Raw genomic sequence first — 17,316 nt, 5'->3', positions numbered from 1 at the left:
CTAACAAAGTGGTATATAACAACAGTGTTTTCTTCGCTTCGTTAGTGTGTCGTCGTCGTTTCTCTGTATATACAACTATACCTCCTGCTCTCTTCGAAACACTTCAGAACAGAACTTGGGCTCAGTACAAAACGCTACTTGCTGACTGCCGGTTCGCAGTTACCTCGCGGAACTCCGGCTTGAATAAACGTTGGCACATTTCCCTAAGTCGTGTATTTAATTTATATTTTTGTGCCTGATCTCGAAAGTATGAATGCTCGAATTGTGAACTTAAATTTAGGAATAGTTTTAGATTTTTGAATTTCTTCCTTTACTGCAGTTTTATCGATTTTATCCAACAGTAGAAGTTAACTTTAATAATAATTATTAAATATATCATTAAAAGAAGAAGTATTAAAGACTTCAACACAATTACTTAGTTTTATAAACGTTAATCAAGAAGAAAATTTTTTAGAGTGATAATTAACGTATATTTTTATTGATAAAATTGTTTTTGATTTATTTTTATAAAACATTTTCTTCGGTGATTTTTTACCCACTTAATTTATTTGTGTAAATGGCATCTTTCCGTCGAATAACAGGTAAGAAAACTCTTTCTATAGTCGTGAGGCAAATTAACAAGTTCAATTGCAGAGAAAGTTGTAAATTATAAAGGATTCATTTCAGATAAAAATTGGTTAAAGAAATTTTTCAACTCTCATATTAATTACCTAATTTTCCTCTTAAAATTATGAAACACTTATTTTTCATAAAACCATTGAATGATTGATTGATAAAGGTGCAATTGTTAAATCTAATATAGTTCAGATAGTTCATTGGCAGAGTGATGCAAACTTCAAAGTCAGCGATATACTGTTTAGTGCTTAGCAATGCAAATCTCTTTGAATTTAGCATTCACCACACGCGACATTTTTCTCTAGTACTTATTGTTAGTTCTGACGCATGGCGCGTATCTTCTTAAAAAAAAAATTCATTATAATTTTAATTGATATGAAGGTCGATAGGCGGGTAATGTTCATCAAATTAGCTTATTCTTCTTCTTAAGTTAATTTTTCTTTGCCAAATATTAAAATTTTTCTGTCACCTTCAAATTAATGCTTGGTAATGGCCTGGTAATGAGCTCATTGTTAATGAAATTACTCCATCTAATAATCTAGATTAATATTACAGAAAGTACACTGGTTTTTTCAACGTCATGACAGTTGTTAAGAATAAATAATCATCAAAAGTTCCATTTACTTCATAATATTGTTTATTATACAGAAAGGATTTTTTTTTAAACGAAATTCAATTTTATTTTTTACTCAAAAATAATATATCTGCATGCTCATATCATTGTAAAAATCTGTTTATTTTGTTTGAAAATAAAAAAAATTTATATAGACATATTTATTCCTTTAGAGATGATAATTTTAAATACCTGCGATTAATGACACCGATGGTACTGTACAAAAAAATTTTTTCTTTGAAAGACGATTTGACATGAGATACGTTAATCAATTTTCCTACGTAAATGACTCCATATGAGTAATTTTTTTCATTAAATTTTTGATCAGTAAAAAATACACACAGGTTAATTAATGATTAAATACATTTCATAGATGGTAATAATAATTTTCTTACTAAAATTACTGTATTGTTAATGACATTATTTTAAGTGCAAATATTTTCAAGGATTTGTCAATAAATTTTCATACAACAAATGTCAAATCATTTATCAAACAACTCGGTTAATTTTAATCAACTAGTTAATTTAAAAAAATGACATCGTCATCAGTAATCACCAGCCATTAAAAAAATCCGTTGACAATAATACTTTTTTTAAGAATTAAATGTATATACTTGGCTAACTAGTTAATTAAAAATAATTATTTTAATTATTGTGCAATGATTGATACAATTGTCTATCACGATCCAATTAAATTCTTAAAATAACTTGAAGAATTATAAAATCTTTTAATACTACACAAAATTATTTTCGAATAATAAATAAAATTTATTGGTTGAATTAAAAAAAAGCAAATAAATAATCATAAAGCTGAGCTATGTTTTTTTTTATCAATTAATATGTGCAATGAATTTTCTCAAGTATTTAAGATTTTATCTTCTCTATCCGGAAAATTGAATTTCTTATCTCCCTATTAGCTATGTTAAGATGTAAAGATTAAAGTCTCTTTTTTACGCCTCATTAATGAAGAAAGTATTTTATGGTTTTATTGCAACTAATGTGGTATATGTCATTGATGCTGCAACGTCATTAAATCAACCCATGCTATATTAAAGACAACTAAATGTTAAAAGCATCAATTATTCAATTAGATTAGATAAAATCGAATTGTTGAAAAGACAATTTATACATAAAATAAAAATATATTGGCAATAGGCTCTTTTGGAATTAAGAAATTGACCTCTTTTTTTATTTTAATAACAATTAAACTATCAAATGATTAAAACATGTTGGAGTAAATCGTTTTCGTAGAAACTGTCACTTTATATTAAGCTTATATCGCGTACAGACAAATGTTGATAAATCTATTGTGCTTTCGAGGAGTCTATTGTATTTGCTTTTTATCGACCACTTTCACAGCTATTTCATTGATGAATCATTGCTCCACTCCATTCTAAAATTATTTTTCTATTACTGTTCATAAGTTATTTTACTTTAATAAAATTATTTATAAAATTAATTAATTATGCAATTGAACTTTTTATTTTTACATAAACTGTATTTGTACTTTACTTCAAAAACTATCTTGATAATAATTACTGAATGTCATGTTCATGACAATATACATCAATAAACATCAAAATAGAAATGCAAGTTTATATCTAATACAAATACATAACATTGATCTACATGAATAAAATTGAGTTTAATGGGCAAATGTTTATAAACAAAATTGTTATTATAATTAGTATAATTATTAACATTATTATATTGAGTGAATTGAAAAATAATACATGGATGTTTCTATCAGTAAAGAGTTTGATAAATTAGATAAAAGTCTCGTGAAGACATCTTCAATTAAAGTCCTTATAACACCGGAATAAGCAAATAAAAGTCTACTTCCGTTCAATTAGATGACAATAAAAACATAACCCATCACAGAAATAATAAATTGATTGTATCCTTGGTTCAATTCTTTCTGGCAATTATACTGTGAAAATTAACATATAATTTAAGTGCCTATAGATACCATCTTTGTGATTAATAAAGACATATTTTAATGATTGATTATCTCATATTTGTATAATTATTGCAAATAAATCCTTTGCGTTAATTACATTTCTATGAATTAGTGAAATTATTACTATCTGACTTAATTATCTAACTATGTTACCTCATTTAAAATAAGTAATAAACACTTTTCTAGAATGACGATAACTTGTTTTCCGGCAATTTCCCATCCGGTTCAGGAATAACTATTCCCACGAGATTTAATCAGAAATAAATTTGGCCTCGGCCTTACACTCTACTGAAGACGAGTTTGCCAACTATAAATATCTATAGACAAACGAAATAGATATACATACAAAAATGATGACGTTAATGCTTGGGCTAGCCAAGTAAATTCCGTTATTTTTTTTTTTCTCTTTGTCAGTAAACTTTTTTTCTAATCTTATCAATTTATAGAGACGTCAATAATCAATTACTGTTTGATATCCAACGAAAAATATTCACATTTCCATATCTTGAATGTTTTTTTCTATTTCTCAATATTACTTAGATGATTATACTATTCATTGTAATAACAAGTTGTTGATAAAGTATTACAAAATAGCAAATTACTAAATCAATAAATAATAATTATTGACTATTAACTTATTAAAAATGAAATATTATGTGAAAGAAATCATACATTTTTATTATAAAACGTTAGAAACTGATTATTTTTATTGCATTTCTAATATAAAGTCCAAACTTGAATTATATGAAAATTATCTATCAATATTACTATTATTATCTTCGAAATGATATAAAGGGAATTTTTTTATTGAATAATAATAATAAAAATAATAAAAGTCTTTGATGTCCCGTTCTAGTTTATTCTAGTAAAATCTCACACCGAATTGAGTATTGTCAACTTGATCTTCACTGAATTTTAAATTCTGGTATTGACCTAAATTGGTTTGGCAGTATCTGATTCACTGTGAGACTGTAATTGAATGAGTGGGCTAAATTCAACCAGAGTTATTCAAGATGAAAAGTAAATAAATATAATCTGAAGGAATTTTTTACAGATCGATTAACATGTCGCCAAGTATTAAATATCATGGTAATTTTCGGATTTATGCTCAACTATATGCTGAGAGTAAATCTAACTATTGCCATTGTTGCGATGGTCTACCCAAAGAATTCTTCACATTCCAATTCAACTGAAATTAGTCACGAGTGTTCTGGAATTGCAACAATTGTTAATATTACTCAAATACAAAATGAGAAATTGACTACAGATGTCAATGACAGTAATTTAGCTAGTTCATTAGTAAGTAGAAAAGTGAATTGATTTATTTATCAGTTTAATAAGAAGTGTACTAATAAAGTTATTTTATAGCTTCGAGAAGGACGTCCACAAACAAAGTACCATTGGGATGAATCTCAAGCAAATTTCGTTCTTGGTGCTTTCTTCTGGGGATATATTTGTACGGAATTACCTGGTGGTCGCTTGGCTGAAGTTGTTGGTGCCAAGAGGGTGTTTGGATACTCAATGCTTATCGCTAGTGTACTTACACTTTTGACACCTATTGCAGCTACTTTTGGATACAAAGCTGCAGCTGGCCTCCGAGTAGTTTTAGGTTTCATGCTGGTAATTACTTAGAAATTAATGAATACAGTTTCCGAATGAACTTCTTTTAATGATTAATTTATCGAATCATCAATAAATATCTTAAATTTTTTGTTATCATAATATTATTCAGAAAATTACAATTATTGATTGCTAAGAATGATTTACAAACTGCAACAGTAATGTTATCTATACAATTATAAATTTATAATAAGCTACATTTTAAGCAAAATATAAACATTCATCGTCATCAATTTTCTTTATCAGCCAGTTTAACTATTTATAAGAAAATTTAAATTGAAGAGTTCAATAGAGAAATATGTGTTTTTATAATTAACTGGTCAATAAAAATGTTTAAGAATTAAATAATAACAATATTTTAAAATTATTGACGTCCGTACAATGTTATGTAAATAAAAAAATAATTCTTTATTGAACATCATTGAATAGAGTTGAATCTTTATAATAACGAGTGACTTTTTCAGGGAGCAACATGGCCATCAATTCTTCCGTTAGCATCAGTTTGGATTCCACCTATGGAGCGTAGCAAGTTTATGTCCAATATGATAGGTTTGTTAGAAGATAATCAGCAATAATTATACATAACTGTGTCGTCAACGCCCCATATGTTACATTGTTGACCTATGATTCCCATTGGTAGAAAAGAAACAAACAAGCCATGAGATCCGTGTAATTGAGATCAATAGAAACTATAGGATTAATAGGTGTAATGATCTCCAAGTCATAAAGATCAATTAATCTTATTACTGAATAACAAACATTATTTTTTCTAGCATCTTCGCTTGGAGCTGCTATTACCATGCCTATTTGCGGCTTCTTAATAGCTTCTCTTGGATGGGAATCTGTTTTTTATGTTACCGGAGGATTGAGTTTTGTCTGGAGTATTGTCTGGTTGGTAGTTATCTTTGATTCGCCAGCACAACATCCAAGAATTACCGATAATGAGAGGAGGTATATTGAAGAAGCTATTGGAAACACTTCTTCAAAAAAGGTAATACTAGTTATGTCGCTTTACTCAGAATACTTTATTTATAGAAAATCTAAGATTTTGATAAAGTTTATTTTTTTGAAACTATCAAACAACAACTTTTCTCTGCTTTTTAAACTTTCAATAAAGTCTTTGAGAATCTTTCGAGTAAAAATAACTCATAAAAATTTCATATGATCATTAGTTAGTAATCTACTCTCTATAAATGAAAAACTCAGTGAATAATCACTTTTTGTATTGATTATCATTATTTAATAGTCAGAAAACTTTCAATGGTCCAATAAAATGGAAAATTACAATTTTTTTTCATTCACGTAATTGTTTCATTTTTATGTCATGTATAATAAAATAGTGTTAAATCTAGAATGAATCTCTTTTGTATATTAAACAAGTCTTTTCATTTTTTATTTATGCAGGGTTGAAAAAATACACTTGATCTTTTATTTATATCAAAATGTAGTACACGTTTGGACATATATAGTAATTGGTTGTTTCATTCAGGTGCATGCTGTCCCATGGAAATCCATTTTTACATCAATGCCAGTATGGTCTATAGTTATAATTCATTGTTGCAATGTCTTTGGATTTTTTACTGTGATAAATCAGTTACCGACTTACATGAAATATATTCTAGATTTCAATATTAAAGAGGTAATATTTACATTAACGAAATAGCAAACAAATAAATAATGTATTTATTCATAAATTATTCAGATATGACTAATTGTTCGTTCTCTTTTTTTAGAATGGTTTATTATCATCTCTTCCATATATTGGAAAATATCTTTTTGCTCTTTTATCAGCTTATCTTGGCGATTATCTTCGTCGAACAAATAAACTCTCAGTCACTGCTATTCGTAAACTATTTTCTGGAATATGTAAGCATCAATTTTTCACTACTATTAATGTTTAAAAGAAAAAAAGACAAATTCATAAGATCTAATGTTTTATAGGTGTTCTAACTCCTGGATTTTGTATGATTCTTCTGTCTCAATTTGGTTGTGACAGAGTTGTAGCTGTTGCTATTTTCACAGTAGCATTAACAATAAATGGTGCTGTAACAGCTGGATTTCTTGGCAATGGTTTAGATATTGCTCCAAACTTTTCCGGAACTATCTTTGGTTTAGCAAATACACTTAGCTCTTTTGGTGGTTACCTCAGTACTGTGATGGTTGGTTCATTGACATTAGGTAATCAAACTTACCACCAGTGGAGTATTATTTTCTGGATCCTTGCGGGTATTTACATTTTTGGAGCCTGTGTATATCTTATTTTTGGCACTGGAGAGTTGCAAAAGTGGAATAATCCTGATGGGGAACATTCAAGAAAGAAAATTGAGCTTTCTGATATTAAAAATGAAGAAGAAGCAACATCTTTAAATGAAAAATTATGAATGAATGACAAAAAATATGAATTCAATGGATCAAAATGATTTGAAGAATAATTAAAAGCTACATCATAATGCTGAAAAATGTAATAAAAAAACGGTAAAATTTGAAACAGATTTTGTAAATATTTAACTATTAATTGACAAACGATTTTCAGTAAACATAAAATTACGAAAGAATCTCTATTTTTATAATTGTTAAAAAAATCTAATTCATTCAAGTATCAGATGGATTGAAATATAAAAAATATTTTGTAACTTTTTGAGATTTAAACCAGAAGGATTCACAACCTGAGGAATGTTTTGTAGGATAACAGTATAATAAAATGAAAAGACTGATAATAGAAATTATATTTACTCTAATTTTATTTCCTCAATCTGTATGATTCTTATATTCATGAAAGTTTAACTTAGTGAGTTTGAATGAAACTGAATTAGCATAACTGGTCGCTGATTCGCCAGTAGAACGCAGGCTATAGCCTTCACAAAAGTTTACTTCAGTCAGGTAATTGTTATCTGAGTCATTTATGTTTAAAATGTGAGTATTGTAACTGAAAAAAATTATTGATGAAAAACTTTTCAAAAATTTATAAATCTAATTATTTATTATCAACTAAAAAATTCAATAACATACAATGGCATCTTTTTGTCGTATATTAGGTGAGATATTTCTATTCCATCAATTGTAATTTACAGCTTTAATAATGAAATATTTATTTAATACATTTGATAAATATTTCTAATATTATTATTGATAATCAATTATCACATGCACTATGTCTCAAGCGAAATAATTTGTAACTTAAGAATTTTCTATTGTTGTTCATGATTGTTGTAGATTTTCATTTATTGTTATTAAATTAAATGCCATAGAAGTGAACAAAAAAAATTATTCCATTATACAATAATATTTGTTGGTTTTTTGTATAAATTGTTAGTAAACGACAGAATGTTGAACATTTTTTGCATAAATAGCAAAAATTAACATGGCTTTTATTTCCTCTTAATTATGTGCTATTTTAAAAAATGTAGGTAACAAGGTGATCAATAGTCGCATTAAGTTTTTCGATAACGATAACCAGGTATAAATAAACATCATAAGCATTATCACTATTTTCACCTTCAAAACGTGTGCTACTTAATTATTTACAGTATGGTCGAATATCATAATTATAAAATGTCTTAAAAAAGTTCAATATTTAATAATCTGAGATGTTGAATAAAAAATGATAAATATGAATAGCAATAATTTTATTACAGAAAACATATCATGCCGACAAATATTAAACATCATGGTTCCCTTAGGATTCATGGTTGAAAATATATTAAAAGTTAATTTATCAATGGCTATAGTTGTAATGGTTATTCCACGCAATTTATCTCTGAATTCATCATTATCTCACCCAGATCATTGGAAACCTCCAACTTTTGTAAATACTTCACAATCAAATATTTTCCGATTTAATATAGATGTTTATAATTCTCAATTTACAAATTCAAATGTAAGAATTGTTAAACATAAATGTTATTTTGTATTTACTAAGTAAAGAAAAATTGAAGCAACCGATTAATTTTATAGTTAACAACAGATCAATCATTATTACAAAATAAATATAATTGGAATGAGTATGAAGTAAACTTTGTTCTTGGAGCTTTTTTTTGGGGATATATTTGTACAGAGATGTTGGGAGGCCGATTGACTGAAATCATTGGAGCAAAAAGAGTCTTTGGATATTCGATACTTATTGCTAGCATTATTACATTCTTTACGCCTCTTGCAGCAACATTTGGATACAAAGCTATAGCTGGTTTGAGAGTTATTTTGGGTGTTATTTTGGTAAATCAACAATTACAAATTATGTAAATGAGAATAGATAAAAATAAACATTTTTCAGGGTCCTATATGGCCATCTATTCTTCCTTTGGCTGCACATTGGATTCCACCAACAGAACGAAGTAGGTTTATGTCTCATTTGATAGGTAAGTTGCCAATACAATCAAGAATGATTACTGCTAATATTTGAAATTTAAATTATATTCAAATTCATTTCTCAGCGTATACTCTAGGAACTGCAGCCGTAATGCCAGTTTGCGGATTTATAATAGGTATTGCTGGTTGGGAATCAGTCTTTTATTTTACTGGAATAATCAGTTGTATTTGGAGTATTATTTGGTTTATAGTTATTTACGATTCACCAGCACAACATCCTAGAATATCGATTGAAGAGAGAAGAAAAATTGAAGAAGCTATTGGATCAGTTCTTTCCAAAAAAGTAATATATTTTTTAATAAAGAATAGTATATTTTAATTCAATAAATAGATCTTTTTTATTATCATTTTTGAAGATATATGCTGTTCCATGGAAATCAATTCTCTCATCAGCTCCAGTTTGGTCAATAATTATTGCCAATTTTGGCAGTATCTTTGGGTTCTGTACAATCACAATACAGTTACCGATATACTTAAAGCATATTTTGAAGTATGAAATTGAAGAAGTAATTATATGCTGAAGAAAAAAATATGATTGAACTTAATATTTATTTTAATATATTGATCAATAATATTGATAAAGATTATAATTAATGTTCATATTTTAGAATGGTGTTTTGTCAGCTCTGCCTTATGTAGGTAAATACATAATGGGCTTCATAACTGCTACAATTGCTGATTCTCTTCATCGTGAAAATAAACTTTCGGTTACTGCAATTCGAAAAATATTTAATAGCATAGGTAAAAAAAAGTTTAAAAATATGTTTTTGAAATAAATCATTTTTAATAAAAACTTTTCCAGGTCTTTTTATGCCAGGATTAGGTTTTATTTTCTTAACTCAGTTTGGTTATGACCGAGTTATATTCATTACTATGATATTCTTAGTAATGACAACTAATGGAGCGATATCAGCTGGATATATTGGAAATACTCTAGATTTTGCTCCAAATTTTTCTGGTACCATCACTGGTATCGCTTATACATTTAGCTCTCTTGGCTGTTACTTCAGCAGCTTGATGATTGGTTCTCTGACCAATAATAATCAAACCTTCAGTCAATGGAGCATCGTATTTTGGATAGTCAGTGGATTTTACATGTTTGGAGGTTTCATATTTCTCATTTTTAGTACTGGTGATTTACAAAAGTGGAATATTCCTGATAATAAAGATGTACAAATTGATACTGAACTTGATGAAAAAGAAGATGATGAAAGAACTGTATGTCTTTAATCATAATGATATTAAAAGGTGCATCTATAAATAAAATAATTTTGGACACACATGTGTTTTATATCTTTACATAATTTTTTCAATCTATATATATATATATATATTTCACTTTGTGACTTTTTAATTTTCGTCTCAATTATTCGACGTATGCCATGTTATTTATTTTAATTTGTACTATATTATTTCTTTTATACGTATGTAAATAAATTTAAATCATAACAAACGATAAAATGAAAATGATTCATATTTTTCAATGATATTTTCTATAAAATAATGATTAACTTTTAAAATTATATACCAGAACCGACTCATAAAAAGAGCCTGATCTTTTAAACTTTTTATATTTTTTTATCCGAAAATTATGCAATTATCAGAATTTTTCGATTAACCATAATGGTGTAAATTCAATTTGAAATTAGATAGTTGATTGAATGATTGTGATGCTATCTCTGCTAAAATACTTGCTGAGTGAGATCTGGCAGTTGGTGTGGAGCGCTTGAACTTGAACGAATGTTTCTATATTTATAAACATTAACCTTATGAAGTAGAGAAGTATGAGTGAAGAAAAAATTTAGTTTTCAAACTGTAATGATTTTTGTTACGTTACAATAATAAAATTTATCAAATTTTGATAGACTTATAATAATATAAAATAAGTAAAAAAAAGTCTGAATCTAGTTTGGACCTTACCTCTGTGTTAATCTATTCTATTGAATAAAATCTTTATTCAATTATCTTTATAAATGGCATTTTTCCATCGAATTTCAGGTAATTTTATTATTTGATATATTTACAGAAAAAAATCTGTTGCTTTTATCAATACCAAATTTTTAAAATAATTTTTCAATTTTTATGATATATTAAAAACTTTACTAAGGTTATTCTAATATTATACAAGTACATGAAAATTGTTATTTACGTATAGACACTTCTCGTAACGATATTAAATTCATTTTCAAGTCAGTAGGGCAGTGATCTTGATTAAATGTGTCAATTACTTTGAATTTAAAAACAACAACCCTGTTTGTATATATGAGAAAGTTGAATACAAAATCATTATGACATAAAGTCATAAAGTAATATTAGTTGAATAAATTATTTACAGATCAGATATCATGCCGCCTTGTTTTAAATATAATGGTGGTTTTGGGATTTATGTTGAACTACATGTTAAGAGTAAACTTAACTATTGCAATAGTTTCAATGGTCATCCCACGTAATTCTTCATCATCTAATTTATCTTATACAAGCCACGAGTGTTCTGAGCCTTCAACTTTTGTAAATACTACACAAATAAGAGATGACCAATTTACTGCAAATTCTATCAAGAGCCACTTAAATCATTCAAAGGTCAGAATAAAATTAATTTAATCAATCATTTATTTGCTTATTTATCTATTTAATCATAGATATATTAACAAAGTAATTTGCACAGTTATCAGAGGAATGTTCACAAACAAGATATAACTGGGATGAATATGAAGTCAATTATGTTCTTGGAGCTTTTTTCTGGGGATACATTTGCACTGAAATACCAGGAGGTCGGTTAGCTGAAGTAATTGGTTCAAAGAAAGTGTTTGGATACTCTACAATTATATCAAGTGTTATTACTCTCTTGACCCCTGTGGCAGCTTCTTTTGGATATCAAGTAGTAGCTATACTTCGAGTAATTTTAGGTTTTATGTTGGTAAGTTCAGAAAATACTACTAACTATTTATGTAAATATATAAAGTCATGTTTGATAAAATAATAATTATATACTATATCTCAGGGTGCGACATTTCCAGCACTTTATCCATTAGCATCTGTCTGGATTCCACCTACAGATCGTAGCAAATTTATATCTCATACGATGGGTTTGTTAAAAAACTATCTATCATTATTAAACGTTAAAACTCTCATTACATATTTATGCCCGAGCATCCTTAAAATTACTTTGAATTGTCTCGTAGTGTATTAAAAAGTTATCTCTGTACATCTAGCTTCTGCTTTGGGAGCTGCTGTTATGATGCAAATTGGAGGTTTGCTCATTGCAACGTTTGGCTGGGAATCAGTTTTTTATTTTACCGGAGGACTTGGAACTATTTGGAGCATTATCTGGTTTTTAGTGGTTTATGATTCTCCAGCTGAACATCCTAGGATATCAGCTGAAGAAAGGAGGTATATTGAAGAAGCCATTGGATTCACTGCATCAAAAAAAGTATCATTATAACTATTTTTTAAATATTAACATATTTAAAACTAAATAATCATGTCATTACCTCGACTAGGTTGTCTATGCTGTTCCCTGGAAATCTATGCTAACATCAATGCCTGTTTGGGCAATAATAATTACAGGAGCTTGTAATGCATTTGGATTTTTCACCATTTTTACTCAATTACCGACCTATATGAAATTTATTTTAAACTATAAAATTGAAGAAGTGAGTGAAAATAAATTTCTCTTTTGTGGTTTGAATGAAAAGTAGTTCAAACCATCTTATTCATTAAATTTTTTTAGAATGGTCTCTTATCTTCATTGCCATACATTGGTAAATACTTTTTTGGTGTTTTGGCAGCTGCTATTGCTGATTATCTGCATCGTGAAAATAAACTTTCTGTTACTGCAATTCGTAAAATATTCAATAGTTTATGCAAGTATTTTTTGTATTAAAAATAAGTGCTAATGTTGAATACTTTTCTAAAAAGATTTCATTAGCAGAAAAAATATTCAGTTTTATAATTAATACCATAATCATAGCAATAAGTTACCTACAAGCTGCTAAACAATCAAACTAAGTGATACCTTCTATTCTTTCAGGTGGCTTAGCACCAGGAGCATGTATGATTCTTTTGACCCAATTTGGTTATGACCCTACCGCATCAGTTGTTATTTTTACAATAGCATTAACACTTAATGGTGCAGTCACAGCTGGATACCTTGGCAATGGTCTAGATATTGCACCTAATTTTTCAGGAACGATTTTTGGTCTGGCTAATACTCTCAGTTCAATTGCTGGATATTTAAGTAGTCTCATGGTAGGTTCACTAACGTATAATAACCAAACATATGGACAATGGCAAGTCATCTTTTGGATTCTGGCTACAATTTATATTATTGGGGCCAGCATGTATATTGTTTTTGGCACTGGAGAATTGCAAAAATGGAATACTCCTAATGAAATAGTTTCAATGAAAAAAATAGAGCAAACTGATATAGAATATGAAGAAGAAGCTAAAGTTTTAAATTAAAAGTGATTGGTCTAATACGTCTTCTCTGTCATGTGTGATTTGATATTATGATTTATTTTTGAAAAAGAAATAAAATATCATTTTGAACATTGTTTTATACGTATGTTGATTCTATTTCGATTCGCTATTCAGAAGTTACTCACATTTATTATCAGATATATGACCGAACGATTAAGTTATCTTCATTATTTACGTATTCTCTATGTATCAACTTAGTTGTTCTGTAGAAACTGAGCTCTCATGAACGTTGGTGTCTTCTTTGAATTTGAAATGCTTAAATATTAATAAATGTTAATTTTTTTTACCCCTAATATCAACAATAGAATTAAAAAATTTATATCTTATAAACTTTTATTAATTAATGAAAATAAAATTATCACATTAAATGAAGTGTGACAATCGAAATATTTTTTTTTGAGACTAAATAATAGTGCATGTTAATAATTTAATATTCATCCATTATTGAGAATTTTTTATTAGTTTATAGTTTACAAAAATTTGTAGAATAAAAATGGCATCATTTCGTCAACTTCAAGGTAAGAATACTTATTCTAAGATCTGTAATAATCAATTTATAAAACAAATAGATTCAAAAAAATTATATTAGTAAGATGAGAAATAATATTTAAAAAAAATATTCCATAAAATTTAATTCACGCTTCATAAGTAATCATTAGTATTTTTTTTATCATTGATAACGATGCAAAATAGATAACAATATAAATTAAGAAATAATTTAAAAAACGTAAATTATTGTTAATGATAACAAATAAATAAACTGAATTATTTGCAGAACGATTAACATGCCGTCAAGTTTTAACTATTATGGTGATTTTTGGATTTATGTTAAATTATATGTTAAGAGTTAATTTAACAATTGCTATTGTAGCAATGGTCATTCCACGCAATTCCTTATCTCAAAATATGTCTAATGTGAGTCAGGAATGCTTTGAGCCATCTTCTATGATTAATTATACAAATTCGAATTCTACTTCCAATGATAGTAATTACATCTCAACTTTAGATGTAAGGATAAATAATCATTATTTTATCAATAAAATAAGAGTTATAAAGTTATTTATACATCCAGTTACCTGATGAACTTCCTCAAACGAGATATGATTGGAATGAATATGAAGTTAATTTTATCCTCGGAGCTTTTTTCTGGGGGTATCTTTGTACAGAGTTACCTGGAGGTCGATTAGCAGAAGTGATTGGAGCTAAGAGGGTATTAGGATACTCGATGCTTTGCTCCAGTATCATTACTCTTCTAACACCTATTGCAGCTTCTCTTGGATATCAGTTTATAGCTTTACTTCGAATAACCCTGGGATTAATGTTGGTAAATACACGATTGGTTATTAAAATTGAAATGAAACCATCTAAACACTGTTATATTAATATTATTGTACATTAAGGGTGCCACATGGCCTGCGTTGTACCCTCTGGCATCTCTCTGGGTTCCACCTACAGATCGCAGCAAATTTATCTCTAATACGATGGGTATGTTTGAATTAAAACAATGTTTACCATACCATAGTAGGTTGAATATGATATATTTGAAGTTCATCAGCGTTATCCCAAATTAAAAGATTAAAATATCTTTTTATTCAGCATCTTCACTTGGTGCGGCAGTCATGATGCAAATTGGAGGCTTTTTGATAGCTTCATATGGTTGGGAATCAGTCTTTTACTTTACTGGAATAATCAGCTGTTTCTGGTGTGTTGTTTGGTTCATAGTTATTTATGACTCCCCATCTCAACACCCAAGAATATCATCTGAAGAAAGGAGATACATTGAAGAGTCTTTAGGAAATACTTCTACAAAGAAGGTGAAATTTTTTTTAATTCAGCTTTATTAAAAAATAATATATTATGATTATTTATTATTGATTTTTCCTTTACTATTTCCTTCTCAGTTTTAAATGTTTTATTATTATTTGATTTATAGGTTGGTGTTAATCATAACAAGTTGATTTTTTTAGGCCCTTCCAGTTCCTTGGAAATCTATTCTCACTTCAATACCTGTTTGGGCTATCATCATTACTGGTGGTTGTAATGCTTTTGGATTTTTCTGCGTTGTCAATCAACTGCCAACGTATATGAAATATATTTTGAATTATAAAATTGAAGAAAATGGTCTTCTATCTTCTTTGCCATACATTGGAAAATACATTCTTAGCCTATTTGCAGCTTCATTTGCTGATTATCTTCACCGTACGAACAAACTGTCCGTTACAGCAATACGAAAAATATTTAATACTATAGGTAAGAAGCTAATTTATTAATTGACTGTATCGATTCAATTATATTTATCATGTTTGTTTTTTTAGCTGATTTGGCACCAGGAATAGGAATGATTTGTCTTTCTCTATTTGGCTGTGATCGGGCTATATCAGTTACCATTTTTACAATAGCATTGACACTTAATGGAACCATTACAGCTGGCTACCTTGGAAACAGTTTAGATATTGCTCCTAATTTTTCAGGAACAATCTATGGCATCGCAAATACTCTTAATTCCATAGCTGGATATCTTGGGAGTTTTATGGTTGGTTCATTGACTTATAATAATCAAACATTTAGACAGTGGAGAATTATTTTCTGGATTCTTGCTGGCATGTACATTACTGGAGCATTATCATTTCTTATTGGTGGTACTGGGAAGTTACAGGAGTGGAATAATCCGAGTGATGAAAAATCTAAGAACAAAATAGAATTGACTGATATTCAAAAACAAGAAGAAGAGTCAATTTCGTTTTTAGATGGTAAAAATGATGATGTTAAATAGTTATAAAATATTTAGATAGAGTTGAACTAGATCTATGATTTCCATAAATAATTTTTTTCGAAATAAACAAAGTCTCTTGAAAATTTAAAAAATACAATCATCTCAGATTACCCATAGCAAAATTGGAAATATAATTTGACATGCTTTGAATAACTTTCTAAGTGAGTGATAAAGTAGTGAAACAGTAACTTGTCAAATCTGGCAGATAATAAATTGAATTTGAAAATAAGAGAAAACAGATATATGAAACAACTTTCATTTTGGATTTCCAAAATAAAAGCAAGCAGTAGAAAGCAGGAATCCGAGAATCAGTTTTCAATTTTGAAATTTATGCGGTATATGTAGGTAACCGCTATTTCGATAATAAAATAGCCAGTTTGGTAATCGGTAAAGTAGTCACGATCAGGAAGTGTTGGTAATTTTTTATCACTGCCCTCTGTTTTATTTAACAAAGATGTAGTAAATTTATTTATTTATTTATTTACAATAATCATTATTTACTTTTCAATACGATAAAAAGTCATACTTTTATGAAATCCAGGAAATTTCTATACCAGCATTATGTGAAATAGAACTTTATAATCTACTAACTTTATCAAAATTTACCAGAGAGAAATTCAGGATAATTTAAATTCAGAACACTTTTTGAAATATCCTCATCATCTTCCTTTGTTCTTCACTAATGAAAATAAGAATTAATGAAAAAAATGTTCTTATTCGAAAGTTCGATTTTTATCAAGTTTATCTACACTATTATCCATAACAGTTTTAATGAAGAAATGAGCGTTTAACATAAAATATTACACATAAATAAAAAAAAAAATTAACCTTTTGTTTCGTCATAAAACACTATATTTCTGTTTAGAATAGAGAAATAGTATATTTTTATTT

General features: G+C 27.9%; 3 protein-coding genes across 3 annotated transcripts; all 3 read left to right on the top strand.

Moving 5' to 3' along the window:
• Positions 1–54: 54 nt before the first annotated feature.
• On the top strand, positions 55–7,268 carry LOC118074854 (sialin). Its single transcript, XM_035096352.1, has 8 exons — positions 55–581; positions 4,243–4,487; positions 4,557–4,808; positions 5,273–5,357; positions 5,582–5,799; positions 6,298–6,447; positions 6,542–6,674; positions 6,750–7,268. Exons 1-8 carry the CDS (start codon positions 557–559, stop codon positions 7,187–7,189), a joined length of 1,548 nt encoding a protein of 515 aa, XP_034952243.1. The 5' UTR covers positions 55–556; the 3' UTR covers positions 7,190–7,268.
• A 60-nt stretch (positions 7,269–7,328) lies between these two features.
• LOC118074826 (uncharacterized) lies at positions 7,329–13,725 on the top strand. The gene is made up of 15 exons (XM_035096313.1): positions 7,329–8,685; positions 8,763–9,020; positions 9,079–9,163; positions 9,239–9,456; positions 9,530–9,679; positions 9,782–9,914; positions 9,976–10,391; positions 11,329–11,362; positions 11,509–11,753; positions 11,839–12,090; positions 12,175–12,259; positions 12,386–12,603; positions 12,674–12,826; positions 12,904–13,036; positions 13,204–13,725. Exons 1-15 carry the CDS (start codon positions 8,410–8,412, stop codon positions 13,632–13,634), a joined length of 3,087 nt encoding a protein of 1,028 aa, XP_034952204.1. The 5' UTR covers positions 7,329–8,409; the 3' UTR covers positions 13,635–13,725.
• A 308-nt stretch (positions 13,726–14,033) lies between these two features.
• On the top strand, positions 14,034–17,251 carry LOC118074714 (sialin-like). The gene is made up of 7 exons (XM_035096152.1): positions 14,034–14,170; positions 14,428–14,660; positions 14,725–14,976; positions 15,053–15,137; positions 15,249–15,466; positions 15,620–15,902; positions 15,968–17,251. Exons 1-7 carry the CDS (start codon positions 14,146–14,148, stop codon positions 16,423–16,425), a joined length of 1,554 nt encoding a protein of 517 aa, XP_034952043.1. The 5' UTR covers positions 14,034–14,145; the 3' UTR covers positions 16,426–17,251.
• Positions 17,252–17,316: the final 65 nt, after the last annotated feature.

This window comes from Chelonus insularis, unplaced genomic scaffold (assembly GCF_013357705.1).
Source record: "Chelonus insularis isolate UGA/USDA-ARS -01 unplaced genomic scaffold, ASM1335770v1 contig_139_pilon, whole genome shotgun sequence".
In the NCBI taxonomy this organism is placed as follows: domain Eukaryota; kingdom Metazoa; phylum Arthropoda; class Insecta; order Hymenoptera; family Braconidae; genus Chelonus; species Chelonus insularis.
Note: the sequence above shows the minus strand (reverse complement) of the source record. Positions and strands in the feature narration are given on the sequence as shown.

Bases quoted from the DNA above. Each gene is read 5' to 3' on its own strand.
- LOC118074854 (XM_035096352.1), top strand. From the start codon at position 557: ATGGCATCTTTCCGTCGAATAACAG. The intron at 5,358-5,581 runs GTTTGTTAGAAG...TATTTTTTCTAG, and splicing joins GTTTATGTCCAATATGATAG to CATCTTCGCTTGGAGCTGCT. The intron at 6,675-6,749 runs GTAAGCATCAAT...AATGTTTTATAG, and splicing joins TAAACTATTTTCTGGAATAT to GTGTTCTAACTCCTGGATTT.
- LOC118074826 (XM_035096313.1), top strand. From the start codon at position 8,410: ATGATAAATATGAATAGCAATAATTTTATTACAGAAAACATATCATGC. The intron at 10,392-11,328 runs GTATGTCTTTAA...ATTTACGTATAG, and splicing joins AAGAAGATGATGAAAGAACT to ACACTTCTCGTAACGATATT. The intron at 12,091-12,174 runs GTAAGTTCAGAA...ACTATATCTCAG, and splicing joins TAATTTTAGGTTTTATGTTG to GGTGCGACATTTCCAGCACT.
- LOC118074714 (XM_035096152.1), top strand. From the start codon at position 14,146: ATGGCATCATTTCGTCAACTTCAAG. The intron at 14,977-15,052 runs GTAAATACACGA...TTGTACATTAAG, and splicing joins TAACCCTGGGATTAATGTTG to GGTGCCACATGGCCTGCGTT. The intron at 15,467-15,619 runs GTGAAATTTTTT...TGATTTTTTTAG, and splicing joins GAAATACTTCTACAAAGAAG to GCCCTTCCAGTTCCTTGGAA.